The sequence below is a fragment of the Lipophrys pholis genome, assembly GCF_963383615.2.
Source record: "Lipophrys pholis genome assembly, chromosome: 15".
Lineage (NCBI taxonomy): Eukaryota > Metazoa > Chordata > Actinopteri > Blenniiformes > Blenniidae > Lipophrys > Lipophrys pholis.
The window spans coordinates 22969472-22985980 of record NC_137642.1 but is presented as its reverse complement, the minus strand read 5'-3'; the positions used below and the strand labels follow the sequence as shown (position 1 = coordinate 22985980).

Here is a 16509-nt window from a genome sequence, read left to right as displayed (position 1 = left end):
TATTTGGTTTTACTTTTTCCCACTGAACTAGACTTTGACTCATCTAAACAGTATGCATCTCATTTTATTGCATTCTCCTTTTATTTGACTCCATATATCCAGATTTTGTCCGTGGACATATGCAATCCTGTACAATTTGGCCACAATTTGAAGCAGCATCTGTAATTTCATTGAATTCGATATATAATGACAATATAACTATTCTATTCTATTCTATTCTATTATTGTAATAAATAATTGAGTCTGCACATTCTGCGTGTGACCACTGGAGGGCAGTAAGCTTCACTTTTCACGCAAAACTGAAGAATCAGAAGAAGAGAGACATCAACACACGGGGAAACTATGGCTAACGACAAGGTCGGTCTGAAAGTTTCTCGTGTTTAAATCAACTTTATGCTTCAGAAAGACAGTTTTAAAACTCATAGCTTCATTCCACACACAGTTATTAGCAGTGTTAGCTGGTAGCCTAGCAGGCAGGCTAAGGAAGTGTGGTCTCCTCGCGCTGGTTAGCTCAACTATTTAGCTTCCTTCGTTTAATCAGATTAATTACCCGAAATTGTAATTACCCGACGATTTGTCTGTGTGGTGCTTTAAAGTGCCTCCGATGTCATGCAGATGATATAAACAACAGCATTGCGTTAAATTAACGAGGGTTAAAATAAGCCGAAATGCTAGCTGTGCTAGCTAGGTAGCGTCTAAAAGTTTGATTTAAATGTACAAAACCTGTACAGCGCGTGTTGTCATAAATATAATCAAATGCTAAAACATCTTATATTAATCTTGTTGTGTATTTTCATTTATTTTACTTGTAAAATGTCACACATGACGCCAACCTATCGTATGTATTAGTGACGTACACCCTGGCAAGAGTTTCTTACGTAAATAAAAAGAGACATTTTCAAATACATTAATTAACATTTAGATAACACGAGTATTGTCTATAATAACTCAGAGCCCGTAATCTCCGTTTAAGACGTTCAGAAACGGTCAGGATCTGTTTATTGTGACACTCCATTTAGAAAATTCCTTTTGTTTTTAAGGACACTTACTTTAAAACAGATGTTGTTTGCAAAGAAAAAAAAACCTGTAGTTCTAAATACACTCACTGGCCACAATTCTGTATACACTTCTCTGGCTGCCCTGAATTTTCATTCATTTTCAAATGTGTTGTTCATGACAACGAGTTCAGTTTATTCCAAAAGCCTCTACAGTCTCCACATCTTCAAGATCGTTTTCCAGCACCTTGTTGATTCTGTGCACCAATGACGGCTCAAGGGGTCATTCTTTTTACTTGTTTGTACGCTCCAATTAATCTGTGTGTTGATTTGTGTGTGTAGAATCCCCTGGACCACCTCAAGGACCTGGTGGAGCTGAAAGACCAGCTTGAAGACATCCAGAAGCGAATGGAGGACGAAATACAAGCTGGGGTTCCTCCTGTAAGCACCACACACATAAATACAGCCAAGAGTCTCCAGGCTTCCATCTTGTGTGAGCTACTCATGTTTTGAAGCATTTATTTACTTTGCTAATTTTCCTCAAAGAACCAGTGAATATGCTTTTGTCAGATAAAGCTATTGTTTTATCTTGGGAGGGGGCGGGACATCTGTAATTTTGATCAGATGGAAATTTAAACCCATCAAAATCATCATTACCATATCTGCTATCTCTTCTTCTCCTCTCTCTCTCTCTCTCTCTCTCTCTCTCTCCTCTCTCTCCAGGGTGGCAGCCTGCTGGCTTCTCCTTTCTTGAAGGGTTTTCTGGCTGGATACGTCGTGGCGAGGCTACGCTCGTCTGCCTTGCTGGGCGTGGCAGTGGGAACATGCACAGGGATTTATGCAGCACAGAACTACAAAGTTCCCAACATGGAAAACACCGTCAAAGACTACATGCGCAGCCTGACTGGATCCAAATGAGAAGACAGGAGAAACATAAGGAAGACAAGAGAAAGGCAGACGCCTATAAGAAGAGGGTGCCAATACATATGGGAACAGATAGTTTTCACGTTCGACGCGGATGAACGTCTCAGAAGTTTCTAAAGTAGCAAACCTGTGGAGGAGGAATATAGATTGGAGCTTTAAATCGGTTTGATTTCAATTTTAAGTGTGAAATTTGGCCCAGACTTTCAGAAATGAATCTCTCTTCATTAAACCAACCAATATTCACAGGTGTACCAAGAGTTGAGTTTGAAAAATATAGTTTTCTTTGATTATCTCCTGCCCCCTAGTGGTCAGAAATCGGTTAAACAGCCTTAACTAATATGCACTTTCTGCAGTGGGGATAAAAAATAAAAAAAAAGAGTCAAAGTTTGCTGAGAAATGTAACTCCAGGTACAAAAGAGATATTATACATAGATCTGTCTTTTTTCTAACTTTAAGATGAGAAAGTATTTTACTGAGGGAACACAGGAAGCTGTCTGATTATAAAAATGCATGCCAAATCGAATATAGTTTCCAATGGTTTGGGGGATTTTTTAAATATTTTTCTGTCAACTTTACATTGAGAGTGCCTCCTCTAGTGTGGACTCCACATTATCATCTCATGCTGTGTGTGCAATTACCTTTCCCCGATGGGACTGGGTGGCCTTTTATTTTAATTATTTTTTTCCTTCAAATGCTGGAAACCAGATGATGTTTTGCACTGTGTGACGTTTAGGGATCTAAAGCTGTTACAAAGTAAGAGTGGCGTGTACAATGTGGTGTTTGCGTCGTGTGTTTGGATGCTTTTGAGGTTATTTTTGTCTTTTTTGCAAGTGAGAGATTTTAACTTGTCTGCTGGTGGACACTATTCAATGCACAGAGTAATACCAGAACACTCCAGAAACAAAGATTGAAAGGACGTGTTAGATTTCACTCAATAAAACCGCAAACGTCCCCAAATAACCATCTGCCACGATAAGAATTTATACCAATTGTGTACAAATAGAAACTGAACAGATTTCTGTGTAAGGAAATTAAATTGCACTCGAATTAATGGTAAAAGTTGTTGCACTATTGATTTGATTTTGCCTCCATTAAACGTCAATATTTTCGCTGTAAAAGACAGAAGCATCGAGGAGAATCACGTCTCAGGTTGTGTTGTTGTTTGCTGCCATTTTGTAACTGGAGCCCAGAAACTGCTTGTGCCTGTTGACAATCGTCGTGTGTCCGTCTTTGTTTCGCTTCGCCTCGGTTTAGTTTAGAAGAAGTTCTTTTATCTTTTTTCCTTTGCATGTTTTTTTTTTTTTTTTTGTGGATCATAGTTTTTGTCAAAAACAAAGTCAGTTGATGGCGCTTTATGTTATTATTTGTCTTTGCGATGCGGAAACATTCTACTTGACTTTACTGAACATCCACTGTGAGACAGATTGAATAATGAACCACAAACACTCTGTCACTACTCAGTTTATTTAAAATAAAATGGGAGAAATGATCTCAATTACACCCTGGTTGTGTCCAAATTTCTTTCACAAGTCAAAATATAACAGAAATGCTAAATTCAAAGGCTGCATGTGCAAAGAGTAAAATTTTCAATTTTGATTAGATTCTAAATGTTACAAGTACAATATTATTATTTTCTCTCCTTTAGACAAACAAACATCGAAAATGAGCTTACTGTGTAACTTTGTATATCTTAAAATCTACTTTTAAAAGCCATTACATACTGTAATTAGTCAAAAGATGCATGATATATAGTCATAACAAAAAGAGATAATAGCAAGCAGCTTAAGTGGTTATTTGTTTTTGCAAAAAATGAGTATAAGTTGTGACTTTTAATTGAGAGCCGATCCGATGACGTGGCAGCTTCAGTTCCCTAGAGAAGAGAGGGTTAAAAAAAAAAATCTGGTTATTTGTAGGTTCACTGTTTCCAAATGAGGTCAAATACCAACTTTCAATGTTTATAAATGGTTAAAATCTAAAACGTGAAATGGCGATTTCAGCAGGGCCTTTGAGTCCGAGGATGCAAAACATATTTCCCCCGAGCGGGACAACACTTCTCTCTAATCTGCCTCTCTCTGGAAATGAGAATGACGTTCCATCAGTTCTCTTGATTTTGTTGTGTTTTCTGAAGCTTTGGAGTGTTTTGCACTTCCAGGCCACCATAGATTTGCAGGTCACAGTACTGTGAAAGGAGGTTTTTTTCTGGTTTGAACCCCCCCCCCCCCTTGACCTCCAACTGCTGCGGCAGCTCAACACTCCAGGTGTGGGGTAGTTAATGTGAGTATGAATAGGGTTATTCATAGGAATATTAAAAACACAGCAAAAAAAAAAAAAGATGTTTCATGTGACTTATGAGCTCAAATTTAATCAAATCCAAAAAGAAAAAAAGATTTCAGTTCATGTATAACAACTCCAATATAATGTTTAAAGTACACTGTGGGAAAATAAAGGTATATATTGTGTTTTGATGAGTTTTATGCACCCGCATGTTTTCACAGTCTGACAGAGGAACGGTAATTATGTTTACTCACCACACTTATTCCACAGTGTCGAGGATAGGCATGGCGGCCATAACGCCTACAAAGACAAATATTTGATCTTTAGCCACTTTTTAAATGCAAGTAGTGAAATCAATGTGTGGAACATGTTGAAAGTCCCAGAATTGAAACCAAATGAGAAAACATTTGAGCCAAATGATGTCATTTATTAAGATAAAACTAATGTATTTGCACTGTTTAGTCTGCAAAGCATATCATTTCTCGTTAAATAAAACTTAGATCGCTGCTTTACTTAGGTTCTTTTTCTTCCCATCAGCAGTTTTCTTGTCAGCGGAGCCGCAGCTGGCTTGTCCGTTCACCACGGATCCTGGGATCTGCTCCCCAGTCGTACGCGACACACACCAGCATTCACCGGCGAAGCACTGCTGGGCCCGGTACAGGCCCAGCTGGTCACAGGCGGGGCGGAAAGCCGGCACCCGCAGGGGCTTCAGGCCTTGACTCTCCAGCTGGCAGGTTGTCCGGGGGGCAGGTTCTGCAGGAGCAGAGGAGCTAAATCACCAGGTTTCTGTCCCACGTAACTGTATTTTTTATTTTCCAAGAGGTTCTGATGAGCAGGAGTGTGAAGTCGTGGGAATTACTTTTTATATATATATATATATTATATATGTATAAGTGAAAGTAATCAATATTTTGTTAAAAACACATTTTCATTTGCTGTATTTGTAACGGAGAGATCTGTTATCTTTTCAAACAATTAGAATAAAATGGACCTAATTAACACTCGGGGGAAATTCCTTAATGTTAATGTTCTTGAACTATGATTAAATACTAAATATAAACACATAGAAAAGGGCCTGACTGTAAAAACAACACAAGCCAGAGTATCAACATAGAACTAAAACAACAATTGTGTGGGTAGTTTATTACTTTTTAATTGCATAATGAAGTAGAATTGGTTAAAAAAGTATTTTTTACACAAATATCTGTATTTTGACCTAATGTATTTACCCAAATCTGAAATAGGAGGTGCATCAAAATGATTCACAAATACACAGAGTAAATCCATATACATATCAGAACATTGTAATTATATACAGGACGTACCTTTCTGGGCACTTCCAGTGGAAGCCTCCTGCAAAACAATCAATATAAACCGATGAGAAAAAAATACGTATATATTTACTAGTCACTGCAACTAAACCATAAAATCACTGATGAAAGTACTCTAAGTATTTTATGAAAGTGACTCTGAAGTCTGCCTTTTTAAAGAACTATATTGTTCCCAACAGATCTTTATCAAAATATAATGTAAATGTACAGGAAAGAAACTTTTTTTATTTTATTTTTTTTTGTATTCACCTCATCCTGGAACACGGCAGTCAGGGTTTGTGCCGGCATCTGCATGAGCCTGGGAACAGAAACTACAGAGAGAAACGTGTGTGTCAGAGAAAGGTCATAAAAACACCTTCACATCATGGGAATAACCTGAAAATCTGAAAGAAAATTAGAAAAGGGAAAGTGCAGTGCTTCCCGACCTGCCGTCCTGCGTATGAAAAATGATTTATTTCCAGACATGGACGGAAAGAAATCAGGACGTTTCTTGTAACTATTGATTTTCTTACAATTCAGCTGCTCAGCAGTGTGGGAGCAAAGTAATCCTACTTTCCTGGTTCACTCTACTAAATGTTTAATTTGACCTGTATTGCCTTTGAATAGAATAGGAAAATGTTGATTTACAGAACATATCTTAAAAGGAGTGAGAACGAACATCATGAATCCATACCAATTCTCCATCAGTTATTAGATATAAAAAATAATGTCGTCATAAGTTTTTAAAAATAGTTTCATGTTTGAGCATCTCTGTTTTAAAATATTCAGGAATTAAACGCCACATATTGACATTTTCCTTGTTGTAGAACTTTAAAGATGTCTTTTTCTTTCTTTTTTTCTTTTTATGTGTGTGAAGCTGTGACCCTCACCGGATCGAGCCTTGGTCAGGTCCGTCCTCATCTGGTCGTTCTTCTCCTGCAGAGATTTAATGTCGTTCCTCTGGCTGACGAGAAAGTAGGTGATGGCTACCTGGCCCACGATCAGCACGCAGGCCAGCAGGGTCAGACCGGTCACCTTGTACACCCGGGAGGAGCGGGCGCTGGAAACAATAGAACCATACAAAACACTTAGAACTGACTGATCCACCAGAATCGCCGATAGACAAACAGAAGGACTTATAGACGAACATCGCAAAGACATGAAACAATTTCTGTCTACTAATATGTTGGTTCTTCTCTTCGCTGGTCTGGTGAGAACTGTGTGCCCTCCCTCTACCTGTGACATTTGCCCTCTACATATACAACCTGTGTCTAATTACCACCACCGAGTCTCCAACTAACGCAACAAAAATAACTGGAATAAATTAAAGAACCTGTCAACATCTTCTGGGGTTCCCCAGGGATCTATCCTCGGTCCCTTCCTCTTCATTGTCTAACACCCACCCGTGGCAATATTATCTCCATCGGTGCAATGTATGACTTCATTACTATGCAGATGACGCCCAGCTATACATTTGTTTTGACATATATTTTGTAACAGTTTTTCTATACTCAGTTTTATAATGTTTTTTTTAATGTACGTGCGTGCGTTGGGTGTCATGTAAGTTGCCGTTAAAATGCATTGTTATTATTACTAATGATCTGTACAATTTCTTACATTTTAATCAAATAAAAATACAATTATTGACTTTGGTTTTACTTTTTTAAAGTAAATTAATATTACAAATTATTCAGTTATTTTGCATATTTTGCTCTCAGTCACTGAACCAGACAAATGCAAAAAAATAAAACATGCTTTAACACACAAACTATACACATGGAAGAAGTAAAAGTGACTATATGTGATATCTTCAAACATGCGCTCGATGCTACAGTAAAGACACTATTATCTTTCGCACATCATTTATTTTTGTGGGATAACAGTACGGAGGTACAATTTGGACAATATTTCACTGAAATGCAGTGAAAATGCATCTAGTTTAACATTTCTTTTGAGCATGAAGTCATGAAAAGGTGGATTTTTGTTTGTTTTAAACTCGATAACTGACTTTAACACATTCAACTGTGTTTGAGAAAGTTTGTTTATCTAGAAAAGTCACTCGACTAAACCCAGCGATTGAGATATTCACTTTCCATGATGTTTGATTTGTGTTTATTTTCTTCTTTTTTTCCACTTTAATGTGAATATTCGTTTCACTACAGTCTCTAAGCTCTGGAGCAGATAATGTCATCAAACAGGAACTGTGGTCACGGTATATTGGAAGGCACATTTGGTGAGTGATGACATCAGCTGTAGTCAAGCAGACCCTGGAAACAAAAGTTATACCTGGGTTTCTCCGTACTGGCATTTTGACTTGCAAAAAGTCCAAATCCAAAGAAACCAACATATCCATTTTACACTAAATCAGCAGAGGAAAGACATATTTCTTCTTTAGTATTTTAATTTAATTAGTATTCATATCCAATACTAATGATTGTTAGATATGGAGGTGACAATATCTACCCTCAAAACTTAAGTTTTTTTAAATCTTATTACTGTGTAGGATATTGATATCCAAACATCAGGGCTACTTTGACACATAGTAAAAAAGTAAAGTATTTGTACCTGAAGACAATTCAGAGTCACATTAAAAGGATCATACAAACTGACAGTAACAATTATCCATACTGAAAAAAATATTGTGAATTTGGAAGTGATCAGGCTACATTAACAATGATTACATTCCAAAACTTTGTGTTGAAAATAAAACTTTTTCCCGAAGAGAACGTTTCAAATGGATTTCCATTGTGTCTTATTTAAAGTCCAGCCAGGCTATTAGACGTTTTCATATAGGAAATTGTTGAGTTGAATCATGATCTGTATTAGTGCCATTTATTAAAGTGGTTTCTCCACACAGACATACAATTTTACAGCGCCACCTCACAAAGGCATGTAAAAGGGTGTCTGAATAAATCTCAACATTTTAATCCCTTTCAGAACATGAACATTTTTTTTACTTTCAAAGAAGTTTATTGCACTTTTATCATTTTTAACGCCTACATAGGAATATGAGTTTTACCTTTTAAGCATAAAAATAACACACGCAGCTGAATTGCATAATTTTAACCATCACACACGGAAGTTTCATTAAGTAAATGGTTGACTGACTTCCACACACATTTCTGAGTTGATCCATTTCCCATTATAACACATCTATTGCGCTTGTACAAATAAATACATAAATAAATCTCACCTCGGAGTCTCCATGTCCACGGTTGTCTGCTGGCTGGCAGCTCTCACAAGGCGCTGGGTCTCAGGGGCTGACATCTTCACACACACCTGGATCAACACACACACCTTGATCAACACACTCTTCACGATCAGCTTTTAGAACTGAGTCAACAGGTGCGTGGGAACAAGGAACAAATCAAAACAGATAATAATACCTTTTTTTATATATCAGTTCAGGCTGGAAGGACCTTCCTCTTGTTTATTGTCGAATCCAGTGAAGTTTAACCTTTATTGGTAATAGGAGACAAAAGGAACCGAAAGCAAGGGACAGTGGAAAAACCCACACGAGCTTTCTGACCAATGAGAACGAGAACTGACTGGAGTCTACAAACCTCAATATCCGATTGGTTGCTTCTGACGACGCGTCACGTGTTGCCAGGGACAGAGTCAGATGAATAGACACGTAAAGTCCGTAGTGTCTTATTTTTATCACTTAAAAGCTATTTCCCCCCCACTTTACACCACATAAAGTACATTTAAACTCCATAAATGGGTAAATAGGACAACACAGCTTTAATACACGATCACGTAGTTTTGTTATATTTAGAAAAATCTTGGTTAATGGTGGTATATGTTAAAAAAAAAAAACTTTGGTTATTCTATTGCAGCTCTTTTCTTCATTCTTTTTTCTGATGTTGTTGCTTTTGCCCCGTTTGGCCACTTTTATCAATTAACACCATTCCAACATTTTCATATGCTTCAGGCATTTTTTGTAGTTTTGATGTCAAGACATGTTTAAATATTTAGCCATTTTTGCTTCATCAGAGCTTTGTGGCATCACTCAACACAACTGCTTTTTGCGTGACAACATGAGAAAGAATATTTCCTAACAATACATTCCATAATGAACAAACCTAATTGAAATTAAAGTAAATAAATCAAAACATTGCCTACCTTAGTTTGTGTTATTAACTATTCACTTTTCTGTGTGTGTTGGTGCAAGCAACATTTAACAATGATTTTGACTTCACAAGCCTCCGTCCATAAGTGAGTGGCTTCTATGGGTTATTGCTCCAGTGTGTGGAAGAACTTATTTAGGGAAATGGGACTTTCCCACCTGTTACTTGTAATTGATACAATATTTGTTGATATTACCAGGATACTTGCAATTTTCAGGGCGTTGTTTCCTTTATATGAAAATAATGAATCACTCAATACCTGCTGTTGATTATAGCCTCTGCTATTCAGTACTGTTCAGTATTAATATAATGAATATTATTGGTGCTTTTAACTTTAATAGAGATCCCCAAGTTATGAGGTTTTGTTTGATTTACTACATCACAGACTGTTCACCCATTTTTATATTCACAATCAAGATGCCAGCTATCATGAAGTTAATAGGATGTTTTGATGTGTTGATATGCTGTTGTTGCCACAAAATGTGGCACAGTCGCTCTGCACAGTGGCTTGTAAAATAATGTATTGAAAATATCAATATACACAGTCTGCTGTTTGACCCTTATCAATTATTCGATACTATCTTGCTTCCAGAAAACAGTAAAAGCACAACAGAAAAAAACAACACATTACGAGGAAGTGAGAATTAAGAGGAAATCAACCACAGATGCTCCAGAGAGACAGACATCATTTACTGGAAATCCAAGGCACATATAAGAAGATGCAAATACAAACCTGTATTTATTACTGAGATTGTTTAAAACTTTGCATGTCCTCTCATATTGTCAGCTTCAGATTTTTCCTGAATAGTCAATACTAAGACACCCAACAGTTCCTGTTATTGGTGCATAAGTGAAAAAATATGAAATCATATTTATGGGAAGATTCTCCAGGAATATGATAAATAATTGACAACATTTAGAAGATTGGAACATGAGTTCTGTGTATAAGCTAAAGTTGTCATTTAGATAGTCACACTTTACTTGAGTATCAATATTTGATGGTAATTCAATACATTCCAAAGGTACAGTAATCTGTGGTCGACCGCATTCATTTGACTTTTATCAATTTCACAAACAAGATTCAATACTTTTTATGATATTGTTACGGCGCAAATAAATATTTTTCACTCAATGTGCTTTCTGACATCATAAAAAAAAGCAACTGTTCCTCAAATTTTGGATGTGGATGAGAAAGGGACCCAAACAGACATTGGACCACATTAATAACAATCTGATGGAATCTCCCTCATAGAGACCCACTTGTTGTCATAGTATCTTTAAGGGGTTTTCCCCATAAACGACTGACATTTGGTCCAGCTCACTAATCTAAGCGTCACAACTTGAAACCTCTACGTCACATTGGAAGTACCCCGTGTGGTTCTGCTATACATCCAAGCATATTTTCAAGTAATTTTTGCTGAGGTAGTCTACTATCAGTCTGACATGGATTGGGTTTATGATAACGGTGATTTTCCTTTTTATTGTCACTCTGAAATTTGAGGGAAAGAATCCTTTAAGAGCTTTTTCAGAGGGGTATTGTTTTTAAATGTCACATGGGTTTATGGCAACAGAGGGATTGAAATTAATATTAATCAGAATATTGCCAAGAGATGCTGTTTTATTGGGCTTTTAATTGGAAAGGTGTCATCAGAATGGGAATATGTTTATTGTATTATAGTAACATTAACACCACTGATTGAAACAGTTTTTTTGCTTCCATGGCCAGTACGTTTTATTGTTACTTGATTCCTAATGGTTATTCAAGTATTATTAATGCAGTCATTTATTAGCTTTGCCTATTATTATAAGCAGTAGTATTAATTTGTATGATACATATTGTCTCATTAACTGGAAAGTCACTTTTTCTGAAATCTGTTTGAGCACGTTCTTATGGTAATCCAGCGTGTATGGGCACACAGCTCAGTGGAGCAGTGGCATGCTTGACTGTTATCTGAAGTGGGGGCTGGCTTGACACTGTAAAAGGTTTAATTTAAATGTTCCTTTCAGTCTAAACATCTAGTTTTAAACAGCAGAATACACAACCTGCAAATGAACTTTTCCTAAACTTTAACACAAACCTTTGCAGTTTGGACGTTAAACAATATATTTTTTTGTATATTTTACAGATATCACATTGACGCGTGTGTTGTCATAAATATAATGAAATGTTCAAACATCTTATAAGTTATACATTTTCATGCGTTTTATCAATAAAATGTGACACATGACACTTAACCATCATATAGTTAATTACACTCTGGTGCAATTTACTTGCATACAAATCTTCATTAAAAAAAGACATTTCCAAATAAATTACACATACAATCGACATTTAGCTATTTATTATGAGTAAAACAAATTAGGCAACATAATAAAAACTACTTGAAAAACCCAGAGATTTAAGTATTGAAAGCCTTTCTAAAAATATAGAGTAAGTCAATAAGTAACCAGGAATCTCTTAGTTTTTCATCCACTTGAAATGACGGTGATCTTCATTAGAACTGTGAGTCAGGGAAAGAGGTTCATTCAAAAAACTGTTTGAAGTGTGTTGTAGTTCCTCCCTGTGACCAGCAGAGGACAGCATAATATCAACCACCAGGAGAGAGTGTTGAAGAGGTGAAGCTCCTCTTCTGGTTCAGTCGCAGTAAGAAGACGAGAACAAGAAGAACCAGAAGAACGAGAAGGAGAAGAAGGAGAGCAGTTGAACTTTGTACAGTTATGAGCTGCAGTCCACACAAACCTCTGAGTGTGTGAGTGAGCTCCACTCTACTGTGTTCATCTGGAGTTTCTCAGCTAGAAATACTGGTGAGGACAAATACTTTAGTGTGAGACACAAGTACAAGAGGTAAACAGGTAAAAGTGATGTGATGTCTGAGCTCAAGATAAAAAGGACCGTGCTGTTTGTTACCAAAACTCATATAAAAGACAGAATCTGAGTTGGGATTTTTTTTCACTTCATTTTATTAAAGTTTATGTGAGACAGAAATATTGCATTAATATATAAACAATTACAGATAATATCAAGCAGTTAATACATTTCTAATATTGTTTCCAACAATCAGCACTTTTTACAGGCTCAATCATCATAAATGACCATGATTAGGACGTAGTTTGCACAGTTTTCTCTGTTTGGATCCTCTGTTGTACTTCTTCCACCAGATTGTGTTACATTTGATTGTAAAATCTCAAGATTAAATTTCCCCTTTAAGAAACCTTGAAGCTGGAGAGAAAAACTAACAATGTGACTCTGCAGCTTGAAGACACACAGACTGAAAGATTCCTGCTCATGAAGCTCTAGAAACACATGAAAAAGATCCTGATGGAGCTTCAACCATGAAGGTGTTCTGCCATGAATCAGACAGAGGAAACAGGTTTATACCGACTCTGACTGCTCAGTGTTTCCTCTTCTCATCACATCTTTACTTGTGTTGTACAAACTGTCAGAACCTTTCTGTAGATACAAACTGCAGCTCAATGAAATTATAGAATTGTTCAACATCAATCACAGTTAATCCGTCACTTTCTCACCACTTTATTCATTGTTGGTGACGTTTAATGATAAAAACTGATCAGACAGTTTGATTGACAGGACAGATGATCAGAGGTGCAGAGTTTTTACCACCATCATTAAGACAGGGACTGAAGTATGGGAGGAGTTTGTCAGTGAAGCAGCAGCCAGTGAAGGAGTAGATCAGAGCTGCAGCATCTACATCATAGAACGAGACCAGACCCTCCTCATAATCCACAAACACCCCCACCTTCTCAGGAACAAACCTCAGAGAGAGACGCACTGGAGGCCTTTTAGGAGCTGAGTACTCATCTCCATTTCTCAACCATATTGTCCAGAAACCTTCATCAGGGCTCAGTGTGAACTTTCCCTTCCTGGTGATTGATTCTTTGCTCACTCCCAAATCCCATTTAGTCTTTCCTTTAACCTGAACCTCAAAGTAAAATTTACCTGAAGAGAAACTTTGTTTTCCTAAAACAATAATATAACGATAAAATCTTTCTGGGTTGTCTGGAAGCTTCTTGCTCTCATCACCATGACTCACTTGTTTCCCATCATCAGACAAGATGAGTTTAGGATGTGCTGTATCAGGATCAAGAGTCACATCCACTGCAAACTGCTGCTTCCTCTTCAGCTCAGCCTCAAACAGATTCTTCATCTCTTTGCTGAGAGTCTCCTCCAGCTGAGCCACAGCTCTCACCACAGTCCCCTCATATGATGATGGACGGACGCTGACCTCCGTCCAGTCCTTGGTGGGTGGAGCAGCTTTCAGGGAGGAGAAGTCTTGGAGGAGGTGGAGGTGGTCTTCAGAGTGTAAGAGCTGCTCCACCTCTGAGCTCCTCTTCATCAGCTCACTGATCTCCTCTTCCAGATCTTTGATGAGACCTTCAGCCCGTTTCTCTCTGGCTTTCTCTTCCTTTTCCATCCTCTTCATCATCTGGTTCAGAACTCTCTCAACACACTGCATCAGAGCAGTGAACACCTCAACACCTTCTGCTTTCTCTCTGTCTGCAGCAGCTTTACTCTTCTTCCGACACTCTCTGATCTCATTGATCTTCACTCTTCTCTTCTGGATCATCTGCTGCATTTCAGCCTCAGTCTTCCTCAGCTCCGTCTTCTTTCCTTCATATTCTTCACTCAGAGGAACAAACTCATGAGTCTTGTGCTCTAAAACAGTGCACATCATGCAGACACACGTCTGCTCATTCTTACAGAACAGCTCCAGAGGTTTCTGGTGCTTCGGACACATCCTGCCTTCCAGGTTCTCCACAGGCTCCATCAGCTGATGTTTCTTCAGGACTGACACTGTCAGATGAGGCTCCAGGTGAGTCTGACAGTAGGAGACCAGGCACACCAGGCAGGACTTGAGGGCCTTCACTTTGGTTCCACTGCAGACGTCACAGGGAACTTCTCCTGGTTTGGCAGCTTGTTGCTCTGAGCTGCTGCTGCTGCTGGCTTTGTGTTCAGCTTCATGTCTGAACTGAGCAACAACCTCAGAGATGAACGTGTTGACCCTCAGCTGAGGTCTCTTGTAGAAAACCTCTTTACACAGAGGACAGTCACATATGACCTTGGAGTTCCAGTGCTCAGTGATGCACTGGTTGCAGAAGTTGTGTCCACATGGTGTGGTGACTGGATCAGTGAACACGTCCAGACAGATGGAGCAAAGAAACTGATCTTCAGAGCGCAGATTGCTGGCAGCAGACATCTTCACACACCGAGGACAAAAGACAGAGAGTAAAACATTATTGTTCAGTTTTACTATTTTAAATCATCGTACAGTTTTTACATTCTGAAGGTTTTCATTTTTATTCTGTTACTGCCGACATTTTAACTGAACTTTGTTTTTATTTCCACCTTTTTCAAAGACAATGCTGTTAATCCTACTTGGCAGTGGCTCTGTCTTGCTTGTGTGACTAATTCTACAAACTGAAGCGAAGGAAGTCATTTTGTAACTTCATACTCAGTCTGCTGACGGCCTAAACTGTTAGAAAGGAAACTTTAATGTTGTCGTGTGCCACACACACAGCAGCCAACTAAACCTCTGATCACATCAAGAACAAGACCTGCAAAAGCAGAATAACCAGTTGTGTCATTCTGTTGTCCCGTCTGCAGGTTTGGAACAGCGCCCCCTCATGGCATCTCGTCCACAACTAATTTCTTTTCAGCATTACTGATTTGAAGAATTGAATTTCAAAGTATATTTAACACATTTGGAAGGACTATTAAGTATATTCGACACAAAAACATGGGAGTGTATTAAGGTGGACAATATCATGTATTTTTAGGGTCTTTGACATGACAAACAGGATTTGTTGGAGTTTAATGATAATCTTGATTTATGAGTGTAATGGCCTTCTTCTGAAGGCCAAAGAAAAATGTTGGTGGTGATCCCGATCAACGTAATCGTTACAATTGAAAATCTTCATTTCGCAATATATTGTCTTATCTTGTATTTTTTTCAAATTATGAAGTGAAATCACAGGATCACCAAAGTGCATACATTAATAAAGGCAGTTGATCTGGATGTGGAATATGTGTCATTTCCCTGTGTCCATGTCTTCCCTTGGCGGAGGTCAGAAATCTCTAGTTGCTCTTGTTTTATATCTAAAACTTGTTTGATTTTACAACAATCATATTCAGGGTGACCTTTAACCTTGATGAAACCAACGATCATGTGACATTTTATGTTTACCAGGCTGTAGAAACCAGATAGAATAAACTTTGTGGAAAGAATTTCTTAAATTCAATCTAATTTCTTTAACTGATCATCAACGACATCATCATTGTTCATTTACTGTATTTTGTACATCTTTGTTAAATCGTATTCACAGCTTAAATATGAGTTTTTGTCACACTCCCTGACAAGGACTTGAAAAGTGGACATGTCTGTACAAAGAGGACATTTGTTCACCTTCTTCATGCAGTTTTCTGAGAGTCAGTATAAAAGTGATCAGCTGTACTCACCAGTGTTGGACTCGGTGTCTGTGAAAGTACAGATGAACTCAGGTTACATTTCTTCTCACAGAAACACGGAGACGCGTCTGAACTGCAGTTTGACTTTAACTTTCACTTTCACTGCCTCAGTGTTACGTGTGTCCTCCTCTTCCTCCACCACCACTTTTACTAAAAGTCTAACTACAGTAAAACTAAAGTATACAATTGGACAATAGCATATTTGAATATCAGATACTTTTTGAGACCAAATGTTCTCAATTTCAGGATTGGCAAGGTGAAGTTTCATTTTGGTGTGTGGTGTCATTTAAAAGTACAATGTTTTCACCTATTAATGCTATCAAGTATTTTTTTTATGCTACTTAGAGGTGAGATTGCAAGTGTACTATTCAAGTAGGAAAAGGGCAAAAAAA

The 16509-nt window shown here is 37.8% G+C and overlaps 3 protein-coding genes across 3 annotated transcripts; 1 reads left to right on the top strand and 2 right to left on the bottom strand.

Annotated features, from left to right (window-relative positions):
- Positions 1-293: 293 nt before the first annotated feature.
- Positions 294-3713, top strand: LOC308121241 (SLC35A4 upstream microprotein-like). The gene is made up of 3 exons (XM_080482384.1): positions 294-357; positions 1338-1436; positions 1719-3713. The coding sequence occupies exons 1-3, from the start codon at positions 343-345 to the stop codon at positions 1911-1913; spliced, it is 309 nt and encodes a 102-aa protein (XP_080338510.1). The 5' UTR covers positions 294-342; the 3' UTR covers positions 1914-3713.
- Positions 3365-9727, bottom strand: LOC308121240 (uncharacterized protein). Its single transcript, XM_080482383.1, has 8 exons — positions 8890-9727; positions 8697-8782; positions 6394-6563; positions 5774-5835; positions 5519-5546; positions 4707-4946; positions 4448-4493; positions 3365-3789 (listed from the first exon to the last, which is right to left on the bottom strand). The coding sequence occupies exons 2-7, from the start codon at positions 8768-8770 to the stop codon at positions 4453-4455; spliced, it is 615 nt and encodes a 204-aa protein (XP_080338509.1). The 5' UTR covers positions 8771-8782; positions 8890-9727; the 3' UTR covers positions 3365-3789; positions 4448-4452.
- A 2857-nt stretch (positions 9728-12584) lies between these two features.
- Positions 12585-16205, bottom strand: LOC308120682 (E3 ubiquitin-protein ligase TRIM21-like). The gene is made up of 2 exons (XM_080481441.1): positions 16109-16205; positions 12585-14849 (listed from the first exon to the last, which is right to left on the bottom strand). The coding sequence occupies exon 2, from the start codon at positions 14847-14849 to the stop codon at positions 13203-13205; it is 1647 nt and encodes a 548-aa protein (XP_080337567.1). The 5' UTR covers positions 16109-16205; the 3' UTR covers positions 12585-13202.
- Between the last annotated feature and the right edge of the window lie 304 nt (positions 16206-16509).

Bases quoted from the DNA above. Each gene is read 5' to 3' on its own strand.
- LOC308121241 (XM_080482384.1), top strand. The intron at 1,437-1,718 runs GTAAGCACCACA...CTCTCTCTCCAG, and splicing joins TACAAGCTGGGGTTCCTCCT to GGTGGCAGCCTGCTGGCTTC.
- LOC308121240 (XM_080482383.1), bottom strand. From the start codon at position 8,770: ATGTCAGCCCCTGAGACCCAGCGCCTTGTGAGAGCTGCCAGCCAGCAG. The intron at 5,547-5,773 runs GTGAATACAAAA...ATTGTTTTGCAG, and splicing joins CTGCCGTGTTCCAGGATGAG to GAGGCTTCCACTGGAAGTGC. The intron at 4,947-5,518 runs GTACGTCCTGTA...CTGCTCCTGCAG, and splicing joins CACTGGAAGTGCCCAGAAAG to AACCTGCCCCCCGGACAACC.
- LOC308120682 (XM_080481441.1), bottom strand. From the start codon at position 14,849: ATGTCTGCTGCCAGCAATCTGCGCTCTGAAGATCAGTTTCTTTGCTCC.